Genomic DNA, 24,333 nt, shown 5'->3' on the forward strand with positions numbered 1-24,333 from the left:
GGATGCCGTTGGCCGCCTTGGCCACCTGGGCACACTGCTGGCTCGTGTTCAGTCGGCTGTCGACCAGTACCCCCAGGTCCTTTTCTGCTGGGCAGCTTTCCAGCCACTCCTCCCCAAGCCTGTAGCGTTGCGTGGGGTTGTTGTGACTCAAGTGCAGGACCCGGTACTTGGCGTTATCGAACCTCATACAATTGACCTCATACATGTTCCAGGCTACAAGACTTTCCGTGATATATTAAAATATGAAACCTACATCTTATGCTCAAATCTTCCTGAGGTCGTGTGAAGTGTGCTTCTTTGGTGAAGGTTTTGTTTTTAAAGTATGTACACCATGCTCTCTAATTATCTTATTAAAGCAAGAATAGGTAGATGCCTTTCACCTGAACGTTACCTAGAGTAGAATGCTTTTTTTCTAGTAAAATGCTTGGGCACACTGCACCCTTTTCATTCCCAGAGACGACATATCTCTTTTGTGAAAATAAGAAAGCTGTTTGTAAATATTTGATATGTCTTTGCTGTTCTTAGTTTCAAGATGATAACTCACACTTAAGTTGTCCTATATGAAAAAGGATCTAACTTCCCAGCATTTTGTCTGTGGTACTTGGAACACAGTTTAGGAAAATCTAAAGCAAAAATGTTGAAGGATTGTTTTTAAGGTGTTTCTATATATGGTAGCACTTTAATGTAGGCATTCTGAAAGGGGTTCAGGAAAGTATTCGGATAAATATTCAGTTGAATATACTAATGTAGCTAATTATGGGCAACTTAGATGCTATTTATTTTTTTAGAAACAATAAAAAGTACTCTCTGTAATCCAATATTTATTGCAGAAAGAAATGAAAATCCAAAGCTGTTCACCAGTACTTTTAACTTCCAGTGTGAGACAGCTTCTGCAGCATTATGGTTGTCCTATTCAGTGTACTTTTCAAAATGACTGTTTGTAAGAGAAGTAGTGCTTGTTTTAAGTACAGATCAATGGTTTTCTACACAAGTAGCATTACTTAGCATTCAAACAATTATAAACAAGAGAGAGAAGGAAAGAAATGAAGATTAGAGCCTTAGGATCCTAGCATTAGGATTCTTTGCCACTTCTTCTTTTGCATTACATCATGATGATGTTGGTTTAAAAGGTTGGTGTCTTTATCTTTTACCAAGATACAGTTTTGTTCAAATTTAATCTTCATTTTATCAGGTGGATGGTGTAAAGCTACTCTAAAAGGCAGTGTTCTGTGTCTTTTATGTGGTTTTATACCTGTTATATGGTTTAATCCAAGATCTTGTTTTTGGAATGCTTTTCTTTCATACTTGACGTGATATCAGATTGCAAAAACAACATATGTTCTTTCTGGTCATTAGTTCAAGGTTGATGTGATGCTTACTGAGACAAAGAACAGTGTTGTTCTGTTCAATTATTTCTATCCTTGTATACCCTGCTAGACTTTACAATCATGTCTTCATGTTTATTTCCCTTCTCTTTGCTTCCAAAGTGATAATTCATGAATAATAATTCATCCTAGCAATGTAAATGAATTTTTTATAACTTTGAATTTTTTTCTACCTCCTGATGGTTTTTAAAAGGTGTTCTTTCTGGTCCTAGGGATTTGTTGAATGTACAGTTCTGAACAGATGGTTTTCATGATTTGCTAGTGCATATCTTTTATGTGTGTTGGTTTAGAGCTTGGTGATGTGCGATGATAGGCTATGGATAAACAGAAATTTCCAGAATACAGATACAGGAGGTCTGGTTCTGAGCATACTTACAGCATATAATTAACATTGTAACCTTTGTGCATTCCTATATTGTGATTGCATGACCATTCTAGGGTGTTGTCAAAGCTTTCACAAAATTCTGTTTACTGTTCCTTCTCAATATAGTTATTAGGAAAGACAGTCCTAATAAATTTTTTAAATGAACTTGGAATAAATTAAAAATCTTTTGTGTTACCTGCTGCTATCCCAGCTAAAATGTCCTAGATAATGACTAGGCATGTAAAAAGACGCACACACCCTTCACATCTTTTCAGTAGTTAACTTTTCTCAAGAAACTCTAAAGAATGGACTTAAACTAATTTTCAGAATTTTGGGGATGAAGTGTGTCCTACAGTATCCAAACTTCAAGCTATACCTTCCATGTAAGAGTTGGTCCTTCAAATCTAAGTTATCTTGCCACTGCACTTTGTAATGTCTTCTTTTTTCTCTTCCTGTTCATCTTGACCTGCCCTACCCCAAAAAAAGGCAGTTTACTGTGTGAACTTACCAGGATTATTAAAATTCTTTCAGGTTGTATAAATGATCTTGTTGGGTAAATTGCTCACTGAAACAGTAAATTCTGCAACAAATCAACCGCTGTTGATAACTAGGAGGTAATGAATTAATATCCGTAGAATCATAGAATAGTTGGAGTTGGAAGGGACCTTTAAAAGTCATCTAGTACAACACCCCTGCAATGAATAGGGACGCCTTCAACTAGATCAGGTTGCTTGGAGTCCCGTCCAACCTCACCTTGAATGTTTCCAGGGATGGGGCATCTACCACTCCTCCGGGCAACCTGTTCCAGTGTTTTCACTACCCTCATTGTAAAAAATATCTTCTTTGTATCTAGTCTAAACCTACCCTTTTTTAGTTTAAAACCATTACCTCTTGTCCTGTTGCTACAGGCCTTACTAAAAAGTTTGTCCCCGTCTTTCTTCTGAGTCCTCTTTAAGTACTGGAAGCCCACAGTCAGGTCTCCCTTCTCTTCTCCAGGCTGAACAACCCCAACTCTCTCAGCCTGTCCTCACAGGGTAGGTGTTCCATCCCTTGGATCATTTTTGTGGCCCTCCTCTGGACCTGCTCCATCAGGTCCATGTCTTTCCTGTGCTGGGGGCTCCAGAGCTGGATGCAGGCCTCCAGATGGGGTCTCACCAGAGTGGAGTAGAGGGGCAGAATCACCTCCGTTGCCCTGCTGGCCATGCTGCTTTTGATGCACCCCAGGATACGGCTGGCTTTCTGAGCTGTGACCGCACATTGCCGGATCATATCCAGCTTTTCATCCACCAGAACCCCTAAGTCCTTCTCTGCAGGGCTGCTCTCAATCGCTTCATTCCCCAGCCTGTATTCATACCAGGAGGTGTTCCAGCCCGGGTGCGGGACCTTGCACTTGGCCTTGTTGAACCTCATGAGATTCACACAGGCCCACTTCTTGAGCTCTTCTGGTTCCCTCTGGATGGTATCCTGTCCTTCTGGCACGTCAACTGCACCGCTCGACTTGGTGTTGTCTGCAAAATTCCCGGGGGTGGACTCGATCCCACTGTCGGTGTCACTGATGAAGGTATTAAACAGTTCTGGTCCCAGTATGGACCCCTCAGGGACACCACTTGTCACCGATTTCCATCTGGACATTGAGCCATTGACCACTACCCTCTAGATGTGACCATCCAACCAATTCCTCATACCCTGAACAGTCATCCATCAAATCCATAGCTCTTTAAATTGGAGAGAAGGATGTTGTGGGGGGTCATGTGAAAGGGCTTACAGAAGTCCAGATAGGTGACATCTGTAACTCTTCGCTTGTCCACTGATCTAGTCACTCCATCGTACAATGCCACTAGATTGGTCAGGCAAGACTTCCCCTTGGTGAAGCCATGCTGACTGTCTCAAATCACCTCCCTGTCCTCCATGTGATTTAGCACAGCTTCTAGGAGGATCTGTTCCATGATCTTCCCAGGCACAGGTCAGGCTGACAAGTCAGTAGTTCCCAGGGTCCTCCTTTCTACCCTTTTTAAAAATGGGTGTAAGGTTTCCCTTCTTTCCAGTCACCAAGAACTTAACCTGACTGCCATGACTTTTAAAATATCATGGAGAGTGGCTTGGCAGCTACACCAGCCAGTTCCCTGAGGACTCTGGGATACATCTCGTCAGGTCCCATAGTCTTATGGATGTTCAGGTTCCTCAGGTGGTCATGAATTCTGATCTTCTCCTATAATGGGAGGGACTTTGCTTCCCCAGTCCCTGTTTTGTGGTCTGTGCACTTGAGAGGTATGGGCAGAGAGGTTGCTGGTGAAGACTGAGGCAAAAATGTTGAGTACTTCAGCCTTGTTAACAATCTATTGTTAACAATTTGCCAGTTGTGTTCATCGGAGGGGTACGCTTTCTTTGACCTTCCTTTTCTGGCTGGTGTACCTGTAGAAGCCCAAGCCCTTCTTAATGTTCTTTGTGTCACTTGCGAAGTTCAGCTCTAGCCATGTTTTGGCCTTCCTGACTCCATCCAGTGAGACACAAATGTGAATCCCAAACATCCAAGCAACTTGACTTCAGACATGAGTTCTCTATTTTGTGTAAAAAGAATTTGATTTGTTCTAGTATGTTATGTAAATCAATATTTGAGCATATGCTTAAGGATTGGAGTTTTTACTAGATCAGCATTGTTAAATATGATTGCATTAATTATTCTTCAATAGTTTGCCTTACCTGTCTCCTCATAGTGAAGCAATAGCAGTTGTAGGTGCTCTCAAAATGAATTTAAAAAATGATGCAATAAAAATGTATTTCTTTTAGACTTATTATCTTCCATAGAACTGGGTGATATCACAGTTTGTTGCACTTTCTGAAAAGATCTGTATTTCAGGATTTTTCTAGATGGCATTCATCACCATAGTTAAGTAGACTTGTTGCATACTATCAAAACTGAAGTTCAACAACAGTTGTTGGCTGCAACAAAACTTCTGTTAAACAAAAGTTGAAAGTTTTTTTCCAAATGCATTTGCCAGCTTACTTTGTCAGTCAGGTTTCAGTCCTGAGATATTTAAGGCATTTAAAATTTGAAGATATTTTAAATTTCCTTTTAGGGTTACATAATCTGCAGATGGCTTAAACTGGTCTTCAGTGGACAATATTGAATTGAAGAATATGTCTCTGCTTCTGCACTGGTTCAGTGGGGATTGATCCTAAGGCACACTAGGGTTCATCAGTTAGAAGTGACTATTGTGGTGAATGAAATTGTCTTTTAGAGGATTTTAATTTGACGTGTTCATTTGAATAAAATTATCATTATGTCATCTATAGATTTGATGGACCTCGAGGAAGAGGATATGACAAATTTGAAGGCTCAAGACAGAGAGGACCTCGGTTTGACTTCCAGCGCTCAGAAGGATACAGGTCACGTTTTGACCGACAGAACACAGATGGTCAGTCTTCAAGTAGATGGGGTACTATCCCACGAGGACCAGCAGCACAATTTTATACTTCGACAAGTGCATCACATGGACATGGTTCCCGACCTAGTGGTCCACGGTGGAGGGGGCCCAGGCCTCATCTGGGGCAGCAGCAGCAGCATTCACAGATAGACTCACAGTCAGAAAACAAAGAAGCTTTCACAGATATAGCTGGCAATCAGCAGACTGTAAGCAGAACACAGCCTACTCCTGATGCACAGAGTGCAGATCCCATTGAGCCAGATGAGGACCTGACAGACACTCAGCAGGAACCATCCAAACCTGAAGTCAAAGAAACTATTTCAGACCCTCCTAAAAAGTGGACATGGAGTTCACATGATCCTAACCAGCAAGTAGAAGAGTCCAAAGCACCTACTCCGCCTGTTCAGAACCAGAAATCAACATCCCTTTCTAGCAGCCCTGTAGCTTTGCAGTCAGGTATTGCAAGGACAGGCGGTGCAGTAACCCCTGTAACAGGCAATGAGGAGTTGGATTCCCCAGATAGCCAGTTGATCGCTTCAGATAGCACCCAGGGCCTACCTGGACCAGAAAGCAGAGGGAAAGGGCAATTTATGCATGAAGATAGAGGCAAGGGACCAGTAAGCAGAGGAAGGGGCCAGGGCAGACTGGATGATGGCCGCGGCAGAGGGCAGGGGGGTGGCCGTGGCTGGGGAATGGGCCGTGGCAGGGGGATGGGAAGGATGGATGGTGGCCGGGGAATGGGAAGGATGGATGGTGGTTGGGGAATGGGCAGGATGGACGATGGCCATGGCCGGGGAATGGGCAGGATGGACGACGGCCGTGGCCGTGGCATGGGCAGAATGGATGAAGGCCGTGGCCGAGGATATGTATACAGAGGCAGAGGGCAGGCTAGGCAGGCATCCATCCGTGGCAGGGGGATGTTCAGGAGAGCAGGTAGCAGGGAGAGGATGCCAGATAGGCGGTCAGGCAGCAGGGAGAGGATACCAGACGGACCGTCTGGCAGCCGAGAGAGGGGACTGGGCGGACGGTCAGATAGCCATGAGAGGATATTCTCTAGCCGAGACAGAGAGCTAGCTGGGCGGACAGGCAGCCGGGACAGGGGACGGGCAGGTAGCCGGGAGAGAGGCCCAGTCAGGCAGGCAGGTAGCCGGGAGAGGGAGCCCATGCGGCAGGCGGATAGCCGGGAGAGGGTCCCCATGAGGCAGGCAGGTAGCCGAGAGAGGGTCCCCATGAGGCGGGCAGGTAGCTGTGAGAGGGGCCCAGTCAGGCAGGCAGGTAGCCGCGAGAGGGGTCCTATCAGGAGGGCAGGTAGCCGCGAGAGGGAAGCAGGAAGATCTGAAACAGGCAATGTGGATAAATCCATTCACCTAGGAGATGACTCTGACAAATTGCCTCCATACCATCGAGATGAGACACTCGGGGGTTCTTGGGGTCGTGAAGATGATAGAATGCAGGAGGAATTTCCTTTAGATAGTCAAGATGACCCTTCTTTGGAGCATGAGCGATTGGATGACTGGGAAAGAGAACGATACTGGAGAGATCACAACTCTGATTATCAGGATGATTCTGTAGATGCGTATGACAGAGATGACAGGTTGCAATCCCACCATTCATTGCCTCCATTGTCTCCCCTACCACCACTACCTCCTTTGTCATCTGATCATGACAGGCGAGATTCATGGTGGGATGACTGGAAAAGGCCAAGAGAGAGGGAACTAGAGAGAGATCTAGATAGGACTGGAAGATCCTCGGATATTTATGATCAAGATTTAGACAGAGAATGGGATAGAGACTGGGACATGAGACCTATGGATGATAGAGAAATGGGGAATCGTGACCTGGACATTCCCCCTCTACCACCATTACCACCTCTTCCACCTCTGGACAGATACCGTGAAGACAGGTGGAGGGAGGATAGGAGCAGAGATCATTATGACAGAGACCTCCGAGACAGAGGGGAGCTGAGGATTCGAGAGTATCCAGAGAGATATGACACATGGCGTGAGAAGCAAGACTACCTTCCTGAAAGGACTGATTGGGAGAGGGAACGGTTGTCAGATAGATGGTATCCAGATGATGGAGACAGACTGCGGTCTTTGGATGATCATCCAGATTCATCCCTTCCTCCACCTTCACATTCCTCTGATATGCTGGGAGCAGATTCAAACCTGGACTCTGACCAGTCCTTGGGAGGAGTGATGGTCCTTAGTCAAAGGCAGCATGAGATAATTCTGAAGGCTGCCCAGGAGCTCAAAATGCTTCGGTGAGTTGCCTGGTTCTGTCACTTTTGGATGGGAGAGAAATTACTAGGTAGGCTTATTGGATTTTTTTCTTTATCCATTGCGGTAGTTACTGCATTTTTTTTTTCCTAGAATGATGAACTTCTGAGCTGGTGCACTTCACTGGTGCAGAAGACATCAATTTCCTTTCAGACATATTTGTGATAAATGTTTGTTATGATGCATTAGTATGTTGTGATGTGTTGACTCTTGTATTTCTGACCTGTCTTCCCCTTTCCTTCCAACACAGATTAAATATTCTGGGTTTGACCAGGAGTAGCTAAATTTTGACATCCCAAGCTTTCCTTGCGATTATGAATCACCCTTCAGTTTCAGCTGTTAAAGTGACAAGTCAGTTGTATTATATCTTTAAACAGCCATATGGGCAATTTGGATGTGAATGAAGTTTTCAAAACTTTGATCAAGAATGGGTTGAGATTCAGAGCATTTCTTCTGGATTATTGACTCCCTCCTCTCTGCATGCCTTTCTCATAGCACAAAGTATACATTTAGAAGTATTCTGTCACTTTATTATATTTCACATATAAGTAGTAGTGATTTTAAAAGTAATTTGCTATAAGGTATTTTGATTTTATATCAAAAGTTTTTGTTGAGACTATGACTTTTGATATGACACTAGGATCACACTTTATTAGTAGAATGAAGGACTGGAGTCAAACAAGTCACTTGTATTTGTGGTGGAAGGCTGCTTAGTCTGTTTCAAGTTCCAGGAGTTCGTTGTATCTCACTTACTCAGATACTTTTTCAAGCCTGAAAATAATGTTCACAGTCTTTTTGGAGGGAAAAATTGTTCTGATGTACTTTTGCAAAAGTACAGACCTTAGCAAGCTTTTGGAACCTCCTTTTTGGAGATGTATTCAGTAATGGAGTTGCAAGACAGGTGCCATAAGATTTTTTTTTTTCATGGTGGTGCTTATGCTTTTGCTCCTGAAGTATGTTCTGTTTCCCCCTGAGACTGTGCCACAGAATATTTAAAGTATAGCTATCAGAATAGTGCGGTGCTTCTGTGGAGATAGTGCTCCTTTCCTAATTCATTCCTTGATTTATGCAGTAATGGCTTTGTTACTTTTCGCCACAGCATGAGAGTAGGAGCTCATGTGGAACAACTTATTTGGAGTACCTCGATCACAGCTTTTGTAGATGGACTTTTTTTCTTAAATACATGGTTGTCCCTTTCCCCATGAATATGACATTCCTTGTTTGTTACTTTCCAGGAAGAGATCTGTCCACGTCACCTGGACAATCTTTTTGTTATCCTCAGATGAGGTTGTTGATGATTGCTTTTCAATCTTTTAGTGTCGGATGAGTTTGTTGATAGTTGCTTCTTAATACTTACCTGTCAAGTTCTACATTAATGTGGTTCTTAATTCACACAATGGGACCTATTTAATGGGACTTACTTTTTCATTAAAGCATATGTGGTTTTTTTTCTTTTTACAATGCTCCCACAGTTGAAATCCATCATCGTCAGTGAATAATTTTGTCAAGTTTGGCTGATCTTAGTTCTGACAATCAGCATAACAGCAGTGATAACAATCAGGAGGATAAGAATGGAAGAGTTCATCAAGACCACATTTTAGAAAGCAGCTATGAAACTCCCTAAGGCTTTAATAGGTGTTTGTTTCAAAATAGGTAAAAGAAACTCCTCTTAAACATCAGAAATGTCCTAAGGCTCAGTAAATTTAGTAATGTAAGAATGAATAGAGCACATACCATCTATCCAAATGTTTTTCTTATGAGTTGGTGTGTGGGTTTAGGTGCATTGAATGTATTTAAAAAAAACAACAACAACAACAACAAAAAACCCAGAAATATTAGTTTCTTTTACAGTTTTCAGAGAGTGAGATCTTTCTGTAAAGAGGAGGCATCTTAGAGACAGAGGTTCATGTGGTTCGTCCTATTGACAAATTACTGAGAGACAGCTGAGAATTGGTACCTAGTAAAGACGGGGTTTGAATTTCATAAACAAGATATTATGCTAAAATAATGGGCAATTGAAATTAATGTTTGGTTATCGTTATTACATTTATGTTAAATAGTGTTGAAAGATACAGAGACATTTTACACTTTTCTTGCAGCTGTCTTGTATTCAGATTCGTAAGATTACTAAGCATGTGTCCCATATGGAAGGCCTTAGTTGCACGCCAAAATGCAAGAAAAATAATTTTTAAAAGGGAAGGGAGTACTTTTATTCTGAAGAAGTTAATTTTTCACTGCAATTAGATGAATTCAACAGGTGTTAGTAACTGTGAAATCTGTGTTATAAAGCAAGACTTTCCAGAAGTTTTGGAGCAACAGATCCTTTTCAGCTTCATGACTTTCTTGTTGCCTCAGGTTGCCAGGCATATGCTTTGCTATTTACTCTGACCAGCTGCAAGCTGGGGGACTTAATCTAAGGAACATAGTTTGGGAATTGCTGACTAAGTGAATAATTTATTAGGGCTGAAATATTTAGACATAGAAACTAACATGTTTTATGTGAGAAAGTACGTACATATATCTCTTTTGAAGCCAGTAAAAAGGGGAAATGAAAACATGATACTGCTGATACTGATTTTTAATTTAATGTGAGGTTATTCTTAAAATCAATTACACTAGTACTTCTCATCAGGTTCTTATAAGCATGTGACTCCAATCTGAACACTAGGAACAACTTTAAGGAGACTGCTTATGATTTTTTTGGAGCCAAGAGTTATGCTAGTAGTGTAGTGTGTAACTGCTTTCATCTCCAAAGGTAAAGCCTACATCTGACTTTGCTTTTATTGTGTATAAAACAGCATACTCTGAGCTGTGTGCTGTTCTGTATTTGTCATCTGGTGTATTTTTCCTAAGCCAGGTGTAAAGACGACATTTTAAGTGCTAGTAGTTGCTCAATTTACTCCTTGTACCAAAGATCCCTTTCTGTGAGCAAAGTTCCCCTTGCACTGGACACTGAACAGAGTTGTTCTTTGGGCACTACTTTAATACACGTAATTAATATGAACAAAGAGTTATTAGTATATACTAGTTTCAGCTGGGATGGAGTTAATTTTTTTCTCAGTAGCTGCTGCGTCTTGGACTTCGTGCGAGAAGAATGTTGATAACACTGATAGTTGTTGCTGTGAAACTAAGGACTTTGTCCAGTTTCTCACATTCAGCTAATGAGTAGGCACGCAGGAGCTGGGAGGGAGCACAGCCAGACAGATAGCCAAGCTGGCCAATGGAAATATTGCATACCATAGACATCATGCTGAGTTTATGAAAGGTGGTTGGCTGGGGGGCAGGGATCTTCCTTTCTCGTTTCCGTGAGTTCGGATCCTCTCTTGTCCATGAGTTCGAACTTCTTTGGGAAGTTAGGGAAATTCACAGTTTCTGGGTTTCCACAATTGCTGCTCAGGAACTGGCGGTGAATCAGTTGTCAGGTGGTGGGAAGAATTATATTGTATATAGTTTGCTTGCCATATTCATTAATAGTAGTAGTATTAGTATTTACTTCGTTGTCTTATTAAACTGTCTTTATCTCAACCCAGAAGTTTCCCCTTTTGTCCATTTCTCCTCCCCATCCCACTGTGGGGGAAGGCGAGGGGGCGAGTGAGTGGCTGTATAGGGCATAGTTGCCAGCTTCCAGGTTAAACTAGTCCTGTTTGGCACCCAACATGGGGCTTTGAGGGTTGAAGTAATGGCAGATCTGACCAGAGCATATTAAAGGATTTATATCTGATAACAGTTTCAGGTCACAATATTGATTCATTGTGCTCTCATTTTTGCTGTGCGTGTCAAAGATTGGTTTTGGCTTTTGCAAGTTGCTGTGCTCTGCAATGACTAGTAATGTGGTGTCTGCAGGATTTGTTACCAGAGCACTGACCTTGGCCATAATCTGGTATTTGTGCTTTGCACTGAATCTGTTACCGATACTCAGGTACCACCTGGTGGAGATAATTAGCAGTTATACTTTTTCTTCTGAGAGGTTTTTTATGGAGGAAGTGCAGAATGGCACCTTCACTACCCTCTTCCATGATATTTTGTCCCCCATTAGAATAACTGTTTTAGTACCTTGAACATCCTTGGCTAGTTAAAATACTTCTGTTGGTATTTCTTGCAAATAGTGTTTTTGTTTTGTCTTTGAGTACCAAGGATGGGGTAACCCATGCATGCAACACGAACCCGTTCCTTGATAATGGCTACTATGGCCAGAGCTGGAGGAGCCCTGTCTCCAGCCAGGTGAAGGAAAAGGGCAACCAGGTTTACTGGACTGTGTGGATTTGATGGCCTGGCACATCAGACCCCCAGGAGTATAAAGCTCTGGTAGACACTGATACACAGTGTACCCTAATGTCATCAAGCTATAAAGGGGCAGAACCCATTTCTATTTCTGGAGTGACAAGGAGATCCCAACAGCTAACTGTGTTCGAGGCTAAAATAAGACTAAGTGGGAATGACCATTGTGACTGGCCCTGAGGCTCCGTGCATCCTTGGCATAGACTATCTCAGGAGAGGGTATTTCAAGGACCCAGAAGGGTACCGGTGGGCATTTGGTATAGCTGCTGTGCAGACAGAGGAAATTGAACAGCTGTCCACCTTGCCTGGTCTCATGGAGGACCCTTCTGTTGTGAGGTTGCTGAGGATCAAAGAACAACAGGTGCCAGTCGCTACCACAGCAGTGCACGGGCAGCAGTATCGCACCAACCAGGACTTCCTGATCCCTACTCATAAGCTGACTCGTCAACTGGAGAGCCAAGGAGTGATCAGCAGGGCTCGCTCACCCTTTAACGGTCCCATGTGACCAGTGCGAAAGTCCAATGGAGAGTGGAGACTGACAGTAGACTATTGTAGCCTGAATAACGTCACCACACCACGGAGCATTGCCGTGCTGGCCATGCTAGAACTTCATGAACTGGAGTCTAAGGCAGCTAAGTGGTATGCCACCATTGATATCGCTGATGCGTTCTTCTCAATCCCTTTGGCAGCAGAGTGCAGGCCACAGTTTGCTTTCACCTGGAGGGGCGTCCAGTACACCTGGAATCGACTGCCCCAGGGGTGGAAACACAGTCCCACCATTTGCCATGGACTGATCCAGACTGCACTGGAACAGGATGCAGCTCCAGAACATTCACAGGCTAATGTCCTGATTTCGACTGGGATGGAGTTAATTTTCTTCTCAGTAGCTGCTGTGTTTTGGATTTTGTAGAAGAAGAATGTTGATAACACTGATGGTTTTAGTTGTTGCTATGAAATCAAGGACTTTGTCCAGTTTCTCACATTCAGCTAATGAGCAGGAGCTGGGAGGGAGCACAGCCAGATAGATAGCCCAAGCTAGCTGATGGAAATATTCCATACCATAGACATCATGCTGAGTTTATGAAAGGGAGTTGGCTGGGGGGCAGGGATCTTTCTTTCTCTTTTCCGGGAGTTTGGTCTTTTTCAGGAGTTTTGTGAAATTCACAAAAATCTGTGAATTCGGGGTTGCGCAGTCGCTGCTTGGGGAACTGACTATGAATCAGTCATTGAGTGGTGAGAGATTTGTATTGTGTATAGTCTGGTTTGCATATTCATTGTTAGTAGTAGTAGTAGTATTTCCTTTGTTGTCTTACTAAACTGTTTTTATCTCAGCCCGTGAGTTTCCCCTTTTGTCCATTTCTCCTCCCCATCCCACTGGGGGGAAAGAGAGTGGTGAGCAAGCGGCTATCAGACCCTAGTTGTCAGCTGCTGGGTTAAACCTCAACATAGCAGTAAAAGAAAATAACTAGATAAAAAGATGCAAACGAAAACTGAAGGGAAATCATATTGAGTAGATAGATCTTCGTAATCCAGTGGCTGTAGTATTCACTGCTGGTCCTGGTCTCTACTCCATATAGTAAAACAAGAAAACAGAAGCTAACATTGCCGCTTTGTTTTTAAATGTGGGAGTCTCTGTTGTGCTTTGTGTTGGCCTCAGTCCTGCCAGTGTGCAACCCAGAGCAAGTCACTGAGAGCGCCTAGGCACGCATCTCCACTGGGCTTCTGGTTTACAGAAGGAGTTGTCAGAAGCTGAAGTCTAGCTTTGCTCTTTACTGTCAAAGTGGAGTGGTTCTGCCCAAGCACAAAAGCATAACTGCATGTTGCAGAGGAAATTTGTCATCAGAAAAGGAGGCAGCTAATATATTAAATACCTCTGTGGGTAGGTGGATGTGAAACAGGGATTTCTGAGTCGGCACTGACTGTGTAAAGCCTGCTGTGTCCTTTTCTTCTTTGGACTTGGCCTCTGGTGCTAGTGTAATACATGGTTTTCACTGTAAGCGCTGATTTCTTTAATTTTTCATTTAAGCTACAGACTGATAACATTTTCTTGTGATTCATGTGCAGAGAGCAAAAAGAACAGCTACAGAAGCTGAAAGAGTTTAAACCTGACCTTTCCACACAGGACTCTCCTAGATCACAGAACACAAGCACAAGGCCGGGTGCCTTCCAGGTAAAGTCATCTTGTGTTAATAACGTGCTGGTAGCAATTACTATTAATGTGTATGTCAGATCAGTTCTGCGGTGTGATGCTCAAACTTCTCTGTGGAATGCCTCCCCAGCAGCCCTTACAACCTCATCAATCTTCTGTTGAGGCAACGCAACATCTTAGTTTCTTTAGATTTTACAAAGCCTTTTCTACTCATTCAGTCTGCTGTGTCTTCTGAGCATAACCCACTGGTGACAATAGCACAAGAGGATCAACAGCCTAGACTGCTGTGGGATGATGTGCAGGAAGAGGTGAGCTCTTCCAAAACAGGTGCATAAGGCCCATGAGAAGCCTCTCCTGTTCCTTGCCTAAGTTCTGACATCTTGCTCTGCTTTTCTTACTTTAAGAGCTCTGTCCTCTTTGAAGTTAGAGAATCTTGAGGGTAGGTCCATCAGAAACTGAGAAATTTTGGTGCAGAATGGGCATTAGCTTTCTGTTTGCTGTCTTTGTTAGGAATTCTCATTACTCCCTGGAATATCATAAAGTTCATGGAAGCTCACATTTGTGTACCTCCATGACTTCATCTCCCGTTGTGATGCAGGTTGTTCCTCTGCTGCTTAATCTCCTGATTGGTTCTGGGAATTCTTCTCAGCTGCTTATATTTGTTTTTTTTAAAATTCATACCTGGTCAGAAACCAACTAACTTCTTCAGTCATGTTAACTCCAGTTTATAAATCCTTCCTAGAATGAATAAACAATTTTATTGAATGTATATTGGAGGAGATACGTGAGTTGATGCACAGTCTTTATTCTTCATCACATCTGAACCCCAAAGTTACTGGTAGCAATAAATTTAGCTGTTCTGGCCTGTGGGTCTGACATTAGCCAGACCAAGCTTTGTTTGTCCCTCTCTCCAGAGAAGTGTTATGCAGTGAATGAGGCGCTGCAAGTTTTCTTTTTGCCTAGTTGACGTCTTCCTTATTTACAGTGTCTATAAAATCGAATAACAGAACAGATTTGCTACCAAGAACTGCAGGTATGTTGATGCCTTTAGGAGGTTAGTTTACTCAGCTTTGATATTTTCTATCTCGGACTACTTCACCTATCTGTCTAGAGGTATTCAGACAACTGTTGTCTTTCTTAGGGTTTCTGCCTTCAGACTTCCGCTGTGACTTTGAACTGTTATTACAAAGTTCAGCTTTGTATTTACAACCATTCTGCAAATTTTGTTGCATGTTGCTACTGAGGCTGCCTGAAACTTGACATCTGCTGTGATGCTGAAAAGACTCTCGTGACATAGCACGTGGGGTTCCATGGGGATGTCTAGTTCATGAAGGGGTGTTGTTTTGATGGTTTTTTTTTCCACTGGGCAAGACCTCCCCATTTCTTATGATGATCTGATATTGATTTCATTAAGGGGTTTCCAGGTGATTCTGCTCTCTGGGAATGTTTCCAATGACTTCCAGAAAGAAGCTGGCCTTATCAATCATTTTGTGCGTCATCAAACTGCCCTACTTTCAGACTTTTTCATCTTCCTCACAGACAGCAGGAATCTTTACAGACAGCAGGAGTCTTTGGGAATAAAACCGTAGACACTTTTGAACTGAGATAGGCCTACTGGAGCTTAAATTGGTAAGGTTATTTTGAAGGAGAAAATAAATAGTATTTAAACATCCAAGTAGTGAACAAACACCAAATTAATTCAGGCCACCAGTTCTTGAAATACTGTCCTCCTACATGTAGCACCTTGATGGAGGGTACTAGAAAGTGCTTATGATTTGGTTACCAGTTGCCACTGTGCTTACTGACTTACAGAGGATGAGAGAGGGTTAGTTTACAGTTCTACATTAAAAGTGCTTTCTGCATCTAGGTCTCTTCTCAGCTATCTTCAGTGGCACCAGTAGAAGCCCAAGCTATTAAAGCTTCTCCTGCTGTTATTATAAAGCCTCCCGTGTTGTTCAGACAGCCTACCCCTGTGACAAGACCAAGTGCCCCACTGACAAGGCCTACTACACCTATGACAAGGCCACATGCTCCAGTTTCTACTCCAACTACAACCCCAAGTCATGGTCAGTCTTTAAAACCATCACCTTCTGCTGTGGAACAGGAACGCTGGGATGAGGATTCTTTCCACGGACTCTGGGACACAAATGAGGATAAAGGAGCAAATATGGAGTACGAGTTGTGTAAATCGGAGTCAATGATGCCTCCACCCATCTCCTCGCCTGTGAAAGTACCTGCCATTCACACCTCTGTTCCATCAGCTGTACCAGTGTCCCTCCCTCCAGTTATTCCACCAGTTCCTAAAGCACCTGTAATTCAGCAAACTGTGGATTATGGCCATGGGCGAGGTAGGTATCACAGTGTATTTGTTTGATCTGTAACAGATTGCTAATTAGTCCTCCTAGCTTCTTTCTAAAGGAGTGTGCCACACAGCATGCCGTAGATGTTCTGCAGCTGACCTGTAGGCTGCATACATTGCAATCTAATTCTAAGCAATGTAGTTTTAAGGAGTCTGTAACCTCCAGCCTTGGCTTTAATGTTTTCCGCAGTGCTGTGATAATGAGCTATTTCATGTGAACTGAATGGTGTATAGCCACGTCTGTTTCTAATAAACACGAAATGATGTGGTCACATCGATGTGTTATATTTAGATTGATATTGATACTTTCCCTTAATCCCTTTGTAGCTGAGTGTGAAAATAACTGTGCTAGAAAGTACTTGGGATTGTTAGAGTACTTAGGTGTCGCTCAGTAACTTAAAGCAGAATGTGACTGGTGTTTGCGTTATTTATATACTGCTTATTGAGTGTGAGAGACCCTCTAGACAGAGAGAGAGACAGAGTCCTAGTTCTGAAGGACATATGCCGTAAACAGGCATTTAACACAAACAGTGAAGGGCTCTGATTTTTAGTATTGAGCTTATCAAAGATAAAATAAGCACTGTTTTTTTAATAAGATTCATTTCCCTCATTCTTAGTTTTTGACAGGAGTGAAATCATGTCATAAAGAAGTTTTTTAATTGTGCATTGTTGTTTAAAGAGCATTTTTTTCCTCTCTAAGGTGCCATAATGTGAATTGAAGCCATATCAATTCCATTAAGTAGATGTTTTACTGAAAGCTGAAAAAGTGTCACTGTTAGGCATCTAAAGTGAGAGTTTCAGTTAATATTCTTGACATTATGGTAGTTCCATGAGTAACTGAAACTTTCAGAGCGTTTTAAATATTTATAATCTTCTGACCATGCATGCTACCTGAACTCATCTGAAAAGGCAGAAGTCCCATGCTTAAGATAAAGTGGTACGCATACTTACACATACATGCAAACGCACTTCAGACTTTCAAAACCATGGTGTTGTGTATTTATGCATAGCTTTTTTTGCATTATCCGTAAAAAGAAATTTTGGTAAGTTATTCCAGTCACTGTTAATGGCATTGACTAATTGCTTTTCATGACAGAGGAAAGGAAATGGAGGAGACATATTTTAAGACCTTAATTATTTTTTTATTATTTTCAACCAGACATAACCACCAGTAAAGTGGAACAGATTCCATATGGAGAGAGGGTAACCCTGCGTCCGGAACCTCTACCAGAGAGGCAAACATTTCAAAAAGGTAGGGAGGGCTTGGCTAGCTCTCAGACAGTTAGTTAGCTCTTAAGAATAAGTTGTAAGGCACTAAAAGTGTATTTAAAACTAAGTAACTCTTGTTTAAGCTAGAACCATTTAATTCAGAGGCCTGTAAGATTAACAGTTTGTATTGTCAAGAAGAGTAATGCAGTCAATGACCTAGCCACTTCAAAAATTCGCTTTTGTAGCTTTAAGTAGGATTTCATGATATGATTGTCTGTTACAGTTTGGAAAAGAGATTCAGTGGCTGCTTAAATCCATTCTAGCCCTGACATCATATGTTTCCATCTACTTTTCTTGCATTCTTGTGTGTTGGTTTTCCTTCAGAAATAATAAAAACTTCAGAGTGTGTTTTAGTAGTTTGGATTTCCATTGGTTTCTCTTTTCAGAACACCCTGGTCGTTACAACAGAGAAAGAGATCGTGAGCCTTATTTTGAGCGTCAAGGTAATTCCAACACAGATCATCGGGATTTCAAGAGAGAGCGGGAATTACACAGAGACCGTAGTTCTGTGGACTATGAACGAGAGAGATTTGAAAAAGAGCGGCATCCCCGAGATGATAGGTACGTGGTTTCAGAACGCTATTGAAATCAATACAATTCAGGCTGTATTGGGTATCAGGCTGTCCATTTTACCTGTGAGGTACATGTTCATTTCTCTCTGGAATACCTAGTAGAAATTCTAGAAATACGCTAAATACTCTTTTGGCAGGGTTCTTCCTACTACACCTTCAAGGACTCAGTCTTACCGTGATAAGAAAGACCATCCCTCCTCCAGGCGGGGTGGTTTTGAAAGATCACCATATGAGCGAAAGACAGATCGTCCAGCATATGATCATGGGCCTTCCATGTTTGGAGGTACAGTTTCTCAATCCTGAAGCCATGCTAGAATATTATGAAAAATATGGACGCGCAGAGGTGAAGATTAATTGGAAGAAGATTCATTGATTTGCAGTGTTTCTTTGTTCAGAATATGCATTTCAGGAAAGTTTATTTGGATGGTGTCATGTAGTTTTGTTTCTCAGTGGTAATAAGATCAGGAACGCAACAGTTATGCTCTGCTAAAAATGTCTTTGATTGCAATAGGTTCAAGATTAGAAATTTTAATTATTTTGGGGTCAAATCTGTGAATTTATCCTAAAATAATGAAGGTCTGTTTAAATCAGCTCAGCTAAGTGTGAACGTCTTAATTTTTTTATTTTACTGAACTAAGAAAATTCTTCTGTCCAAACACTGGAATTTGAAGGTGATCGTAGAAATTACTCTGAGGAAAGGATTCCTATTTCTGCTCCATCAATGCCCCGTCAGCCACCACCTGCTCCACGAGTGGAACGGAAGCCAGAATCTAAAAATGTAGATGATATTTTGAAGCCACCAGGACGGGATAGCAGGCCGGAGAGGGTGAGTATGCACTCTGAAAGCAACAGTTGGTTTCTGCAAGGTCTGTATTCAGATAAAATGCTCGTGAGTGTAGTATGTTGGGAACAAGCCTACATCTGAGGAAGCTCTGGAAATCCTCATGATTCCTTTGCAAATGCCTAGAGTGTTGTAACATGGCTATTAGGAGCCCACAGGAGATGTAAACTTCCTGGCAATGCTAAGATGAAATTCCTATTAGTAGGTAGTGTTAATGTATTTTAGACTCTTCTGAGATCTTCACTTGGGTTTTTGATGTATCAGAGGAAAGACTTGGCTATACACAGACTCAGAGATGTGTCAATGCACCACGTAAAATAAGAAAGAACAAGATTCAGGCTATAAAACATTTAGACAAATTTCATTTGGTTAATTTTATCTGAACCAGATCTATAATATCTTATGCAGTATAAGCTGCTAAGATGATTAATGTCCTAATACTCTTATTCTGTGGAACTACTACCATTCATCACAACTTGGTTTGTAAAATAGGCAGTGAGGCATGGTACTGGCTTTGCTTGATGATATGCAAAAGTGTGAGCCCAGAGCATGTAATTCTCTAGAAGAAAATTTTTGCCACAGAGATTCTCTTAAATGTAGTACTGTGTCTTATCTTCTTACACAATCTTTGTTTCAGATTGTAATTATAATGAGAGGGTTGCCTGGCAGTGGAAAGACACATGTAGCAAAACTCATCAGGGTACGTAAACAATTGCTCACTGTGTAGTGCTGCTTGTCTTTTACGTGTGCTTCCTCTCATGTTTTCTTTCTGTTTGTCTGGGATTTCAGCCTGTTATTTCATGTTCCGTGTCTTCATATGGCATGTGAATCCCCTCCACTATTAGCAAGCATGAGGGATAGTGCTCTCTTCTCATTTTGAATATAGAGCAGGGAACTGCTGTTTGCCAAAAGAGTTTTGAAGAGCCTCTGTAGCAAAATAGAATTTTTGCAGCAGAAGTATATGTTTTGTTTTTGCTTTCTTGCCAGGATAAGGAAGTAGAGTGTGGAGGACCTGCACCAAGAGTGCTCAGCCTGGATGACTATTTTATCACAGAAGTGGAAAAAGAAGAGAGAGACCCAGATACAGGGAAAAAAGTGAAAAAGAAGGTACTTTTAACTCAGTTGCTTGTCTTGACAAAGAACAAGACATTCTGGAACAGCACAGTGTCAATCAGAATTTCAGTCTGTGGCTTTGGAAGAGTGCAGAGGTCTGTGGGCTGTTTTTCCACACAAGTCAATATGACTTAAGGGCAGAATGGACAAATTGTTAAAAATTGACCTGGAAGATGTTTTTCTCATGCCAGTTTACTTCATGGTCATGACATGCAGCAGTTGAATATTAGAAGTTTAATAGGTGCCGTCTTGCTTAAATGCTTTTGTCCTTGATAAAGGTGATGGAGTATGAATATGAAGCTGAGATGGAAGAGACCTACCGTACCAGCATGTTTAAAACTTTCAAAAAGACCTTGGATGATGGCTTCTTCCCCTTCATTATCCTTGATGCTATCAATGATAGAGTGCGACATTTTGAACAGTTTTGGAGTGCTGCAAAAACCAAAGGTTTTGAGGTAATGGAGCCTAAAAAGCATCTGAACTTAGTAGCACCTGTATGCTGGTATTTCTGAACTTTTGAATGCAAACTCCCTCTCACATTCAGGAAAAATGCTGTGGTCTGCAGTTACAAATTTACCTTTCTTATAATGTATGACTGCAGAGTGTATCACTAACTAGAAAAAGAGCTCTATAAATGGATCAACAATATTGTCTTTCTCTTTCTAGGTGTACTTAGCTGAAATGAGTGCAGATAACCAGACATGTTCCAAGAGGAATATTCATGGACGCAAGCTAAAGGAAATCAGCAGGGTAACTGTATACATCTGGAGTCATAGGATTAATTATGGGTTTCATTGTGCTTTCAACCCTGCTGTTGTTGGAAAACTATTGACCTCTTTTAGACTACTTAATGCTTACACTTTTCCTCGAAAAAGAGCTAGTAGTTATTTCATGGGATTGATTGAAATTGCTTAAGTACAGATACATCTTGTTCATGGTCAGAAACCCAATTTTCCATCGAATCTGTTGAATCCATTTTTAGAGGTGCTTCATTTTTGTTTGATTTTTTTGTTAGATGTCTGATCACTGGGAGGCAGCACCACGTCACATGATGCGCCTGGACATTCGTTCTCTATTGCAGGATGCTGCTATCGAAGAGGTGAGAATCTCTGTGCTTGTTAAAATTACACATTACATAGATGTCACTATACTGAAAATACAAAGCAGAGAAAGCTATGATCACAACAGGGCAGTTGTACTTGGTACTGTAGAAAGCCAGAATCGCGGTGTCAGACAAGTATATTCCATTATTCTTATCTCACCCAAACATGAAGGTACGTGTTAATTTTTATCACCTTTTTGGAGCCCAGACTTATGCATCTTTGAGGAAGAGTTGAAGCCACTTTGCCTCTAGCAACTGTGGAGTACCAGTTGAAGAGGATCTTTGCTCTCTCTGATGAAACTCAGCACCTTTTCAGGTTACTGGATTAGCTGGATTCTAATTTGAGAAAGTAGTTTGATAAAATAAGCAAATAAACAAATTTGAAGTCCTCTCAGTGTCTGCTTTGAGAAATACAGACCTGTAGCAGAGAATTAAGAAATAAATAACATGTAGCAGAAGATTACACTTGCTGTAGAAGTATGCTACCTTTTTATTCCATCTGCAGTCTGCTGTGACGTGCATCTTTGGTGTGTCAGCTTTCTGTATGGTTGCATTCCTCTTTGGCAGATGTTTCAGGAGGTCTGGGAATAAATTAGTATGTTAATTGTGTGTGTGGTTATCGTGAATGTACCATAGCTGCATGTTGCTGTCAGAACAGTTCTTGCCATGGCCATAGAAACTGGTGAACTGCTGAAGTAGAAAGAGTTTATTCTTTGCAGTTTGTCATGAGGTCAGCAGGTAATTTTTGAATCTACAAGTTCTTTGTATCGGACAATAGTAATCTTCAAGAGGACAGCAAAGGCTCAGCTATCAAGTAGACTCAGGCAAGGGCAGATTTGGGATTTACTCTGTGTGCATCAAGGTTTTATTAATGGTATGATGAACTGTACCTACTTGGAGAGTTTTAGGTATTCCACAGTATACACATGAATCCCCATTAGAGCTGTGGACCCCAGAAAGTATTCCATTAGATGGGCAGGATTAGGTGATGTCTTAAAGCATCCATTTTCTTTATTATGTTAATTTCTGTGGTTATTATTCTCACTGTGATATTTAAATATATAAAAGATAAAGGCTTGATAGAGATGTTCTGTGCAGAGGGACCCATTGCAGTGATGTGTAAAAGGCAAATTTAAGATCTTTTTCTGAGATTTCAAGTTTTGAAATGTGATTGTGTGGGAAGTAAGGGAAGTGTCTAACTGTTACAGATACTGGTAGCACAAAGAATGCATGTGAAGGAAGAGAATAAACGATTGCTGCTTTCCCACACAGTTTATCACTCAGTAGCTAGGAGGGAACCTCCTTCTGAGGGAAGCCAAAATGGAGGCAGTATTCATATATATTGCATCATCATACTCTCCAAGATTAATCCTTTCTTTCCCGTTCTATTTGTACTTGGAATCTTCTACTTACTCTGCTAAAAAGATAATACTTAGAAGTCAGGCAGTGCCTTGTAAGTCTGTGCTTGTGCTTTGGAACAGGTGGAGATGGAAGATTTTGATGCAAATATTGAAGACCAGAAAGAAGAAGTCAAGAAGGATACGACAGAGGAGGAAGAAAGTGAACTGGTAGGAGACACATCAGCCATCTCTAACAAAATGTTTTTTCATGTGTCTGAGGGAGAATCTCAGTCTTATAAATGCCAACCCATTGCCATTCTTAGCAGCGCGATCTTAATACACATATTTCTAGTTGGTTGTTCCTTAAACATTTCTAGGAGAACTTTAATATTAAAGCATACTATTCCTAACTGAATTTTTTTAAGGGTCTGTGAGTATATGCCACAAGCAGCAGTATCAGTGAAGCATGGCAACATGCCTCTTACAGACATTTATGAATTGCAGTACACTGTAGCACTGTCTTCCAGATTATCTAAGAATTACGCAAAGTGGAGGGATGGGAGAATGAGCAAAGTTGATTTTAGCTTATTTCCTTTCACATGTCTAAAGAACTCTTCTTGACTGTCACAGTATATGACAACAGTTATGAAGAAGAATGCTTTCTCTGCCAAGGCTCACTGACTTTGTCAGTAGGTATTTCCAAGGTGAGGGATTAGGTCTCTTGGATAAATGAAGGTTAGAGGGGTTGGTGGTTTTAGGTATGTATTTAAAAGGCTACGGAAGGCTTCCTAATGTAACTTCTTGGTGTGTGTTGGAGCTACAGCTGATCAGTGCTTGATGAGTTGAATGTGTCAAACCCTGGTTCCCACAACCAAGCAGTTAAAGTCCAATAAACAGGAAGTTACCAAAAATGTCTGAGATGAGCAAAGTCCTTTTTCTTGATGGAAATTTATTCTTCCTCAAGAGTGGCAGTTTAGAAGGCAGTTGAAATACAGAATAAAGAGATACAAAGCTTAGGAAGGGTGGATTTTAATAAACATCTGTTTTTTGCAACATGACTCATTTATTCTCTTTACTAAATTACTCTTTGGCACAGAGTATGGGGCTGAATAAAGTGTGGTTAGAACATTTCAAAGATGCATCCATGTTTACAAGAATATGGCTGCTAGTCTCATTTCTTGGAAATAAGCTATATCTAGAAGAGAAAGTTGTCTTTAGTTTTTGAGACGTCTGTGGATACGTGTGTGTGTATGTGTGTTTGTGGTCTCTGGGGAGTATCTTAATGTACAAGCACATATAACAATAAGCCTTTTCTTTATGAGACAAGAAGAAAGCTTGGTGGTGAAAACTGCAAATTATTAATAACTAAAAGTAATCCACATGCAAGAATGTTTTCTGTTCAGATTCACAAGAGATGAAAAATAGCAAAGAATTATCTGCTGTATGTAATCTCTGCTATTCAGTCACATGGCTAATCTCAGAGAGAGGTATGTCAGACAGAAGGGTGGAACAGTACACTGTATTTGGTATCTGTTGCCTTCTTGAGAGCAGTTGGTAAGGGTTCTTTCATTCATTTTCCTGCATTTATCCTGAGGAAAAAGAGAAGTCTGAAGCTTCTGCCATCTGGCAGATGTCCTTGAAATATCCAACTGTCTTGTACCAAAGGATGAAGTCTGAATCTTTTCTTATCCTATCTGAGAATGGGGATATTGTACAGATTCAGCACACAATAGGCCATTTCAAACCATCAAAGTCACTCTTTTGTTGATATTATCAACTCCCGTTGTAGCATTCAGACAATTCTTGCTTTTCTGTGCTTGATGGTATGAATTATTGATGCATTTAACTTAGTGTTCT

At 41.4% G+C, this 24,333-nt stretch overlaps 1 protein-coding gene across 6 annotated transcripts in view; it reads left to right on the forward strand.

Moving 5' to 3' along the window:
• YLPM1 (YLP motif containing 1) overlaps positions 1–24,333 on the forward strand; it is a 58,262-nt gene that overhangs the window by 10,624 nt on the left and 23,305 nt on the right. For 4 of the 6 annotated variants that reach the window (XM_075425572.1, XM_075425568.1, XM_075425570.1 and 1 more), the window contains exons 5-17: positions 5,044–7,437; positions 13,796–13,901; positions 15,985–16,228; positions 17,399–17,491; positions 17,895–18,069; positions 18,218–18,363; positions 18,719–18,906; positions 19,559–19,621; positions 19,909–20,028; positions 20,313–20,489; positions 20,701–20,784; positions 21,050–21,133; positions 22,618–22,704. In XM_075425572.1, the coding sequence (XP_075281687.1) occupies positions 5,044–7,437; positions 13,796–13,901; positions 15,985–16,228; positions 17,399–17,491; positions 17,895–18,069; positions 18,218–18,363; positions 18,719–18,906; positions 19,559–19,621; positions 19,909–20,028; positions 20,313–20,489; positions 20,701–20,784; positions 21,050–21,133; positions 22,618–22,704 (3,961 nt within the window). Of the gene's footprint in view, positions 1–5,043; positions 7,438–13,795; positions 13,902–15,747; positions 16,229–17,398; positions 17,492–17,894; positions 18,070–18,217; positions 18,364–18,718; positions 18,907–19,558; positions 19,622–19,908; positions 20,029–20,312; positions 20,490–20,700; positions 20,785–21,049; positions 21,134–22,617; positions 22,705–24,333 lie in introns of all 6 variants that reach the window. The other 2 variants (XM_075425567.1, XM_075425569.1) reach the window with 2 other exon arrangements.

Source organism: Opisthocomus hoazin, chromosome 7 (assembly GCF_030867145.1).
Source record: "Opisthocomus hoazin isolate bOpiHoa1 chromosome 7, bOpiHoa1.hap1, whole genome shotgun sequence".
Taxonomy (NCBI): Eukaryota; Metazoa; Chordata; class Aves; order Opisthocomiformes; family Opisthocomidae; genus Opisthocomus; species Opisthocomus hoazin.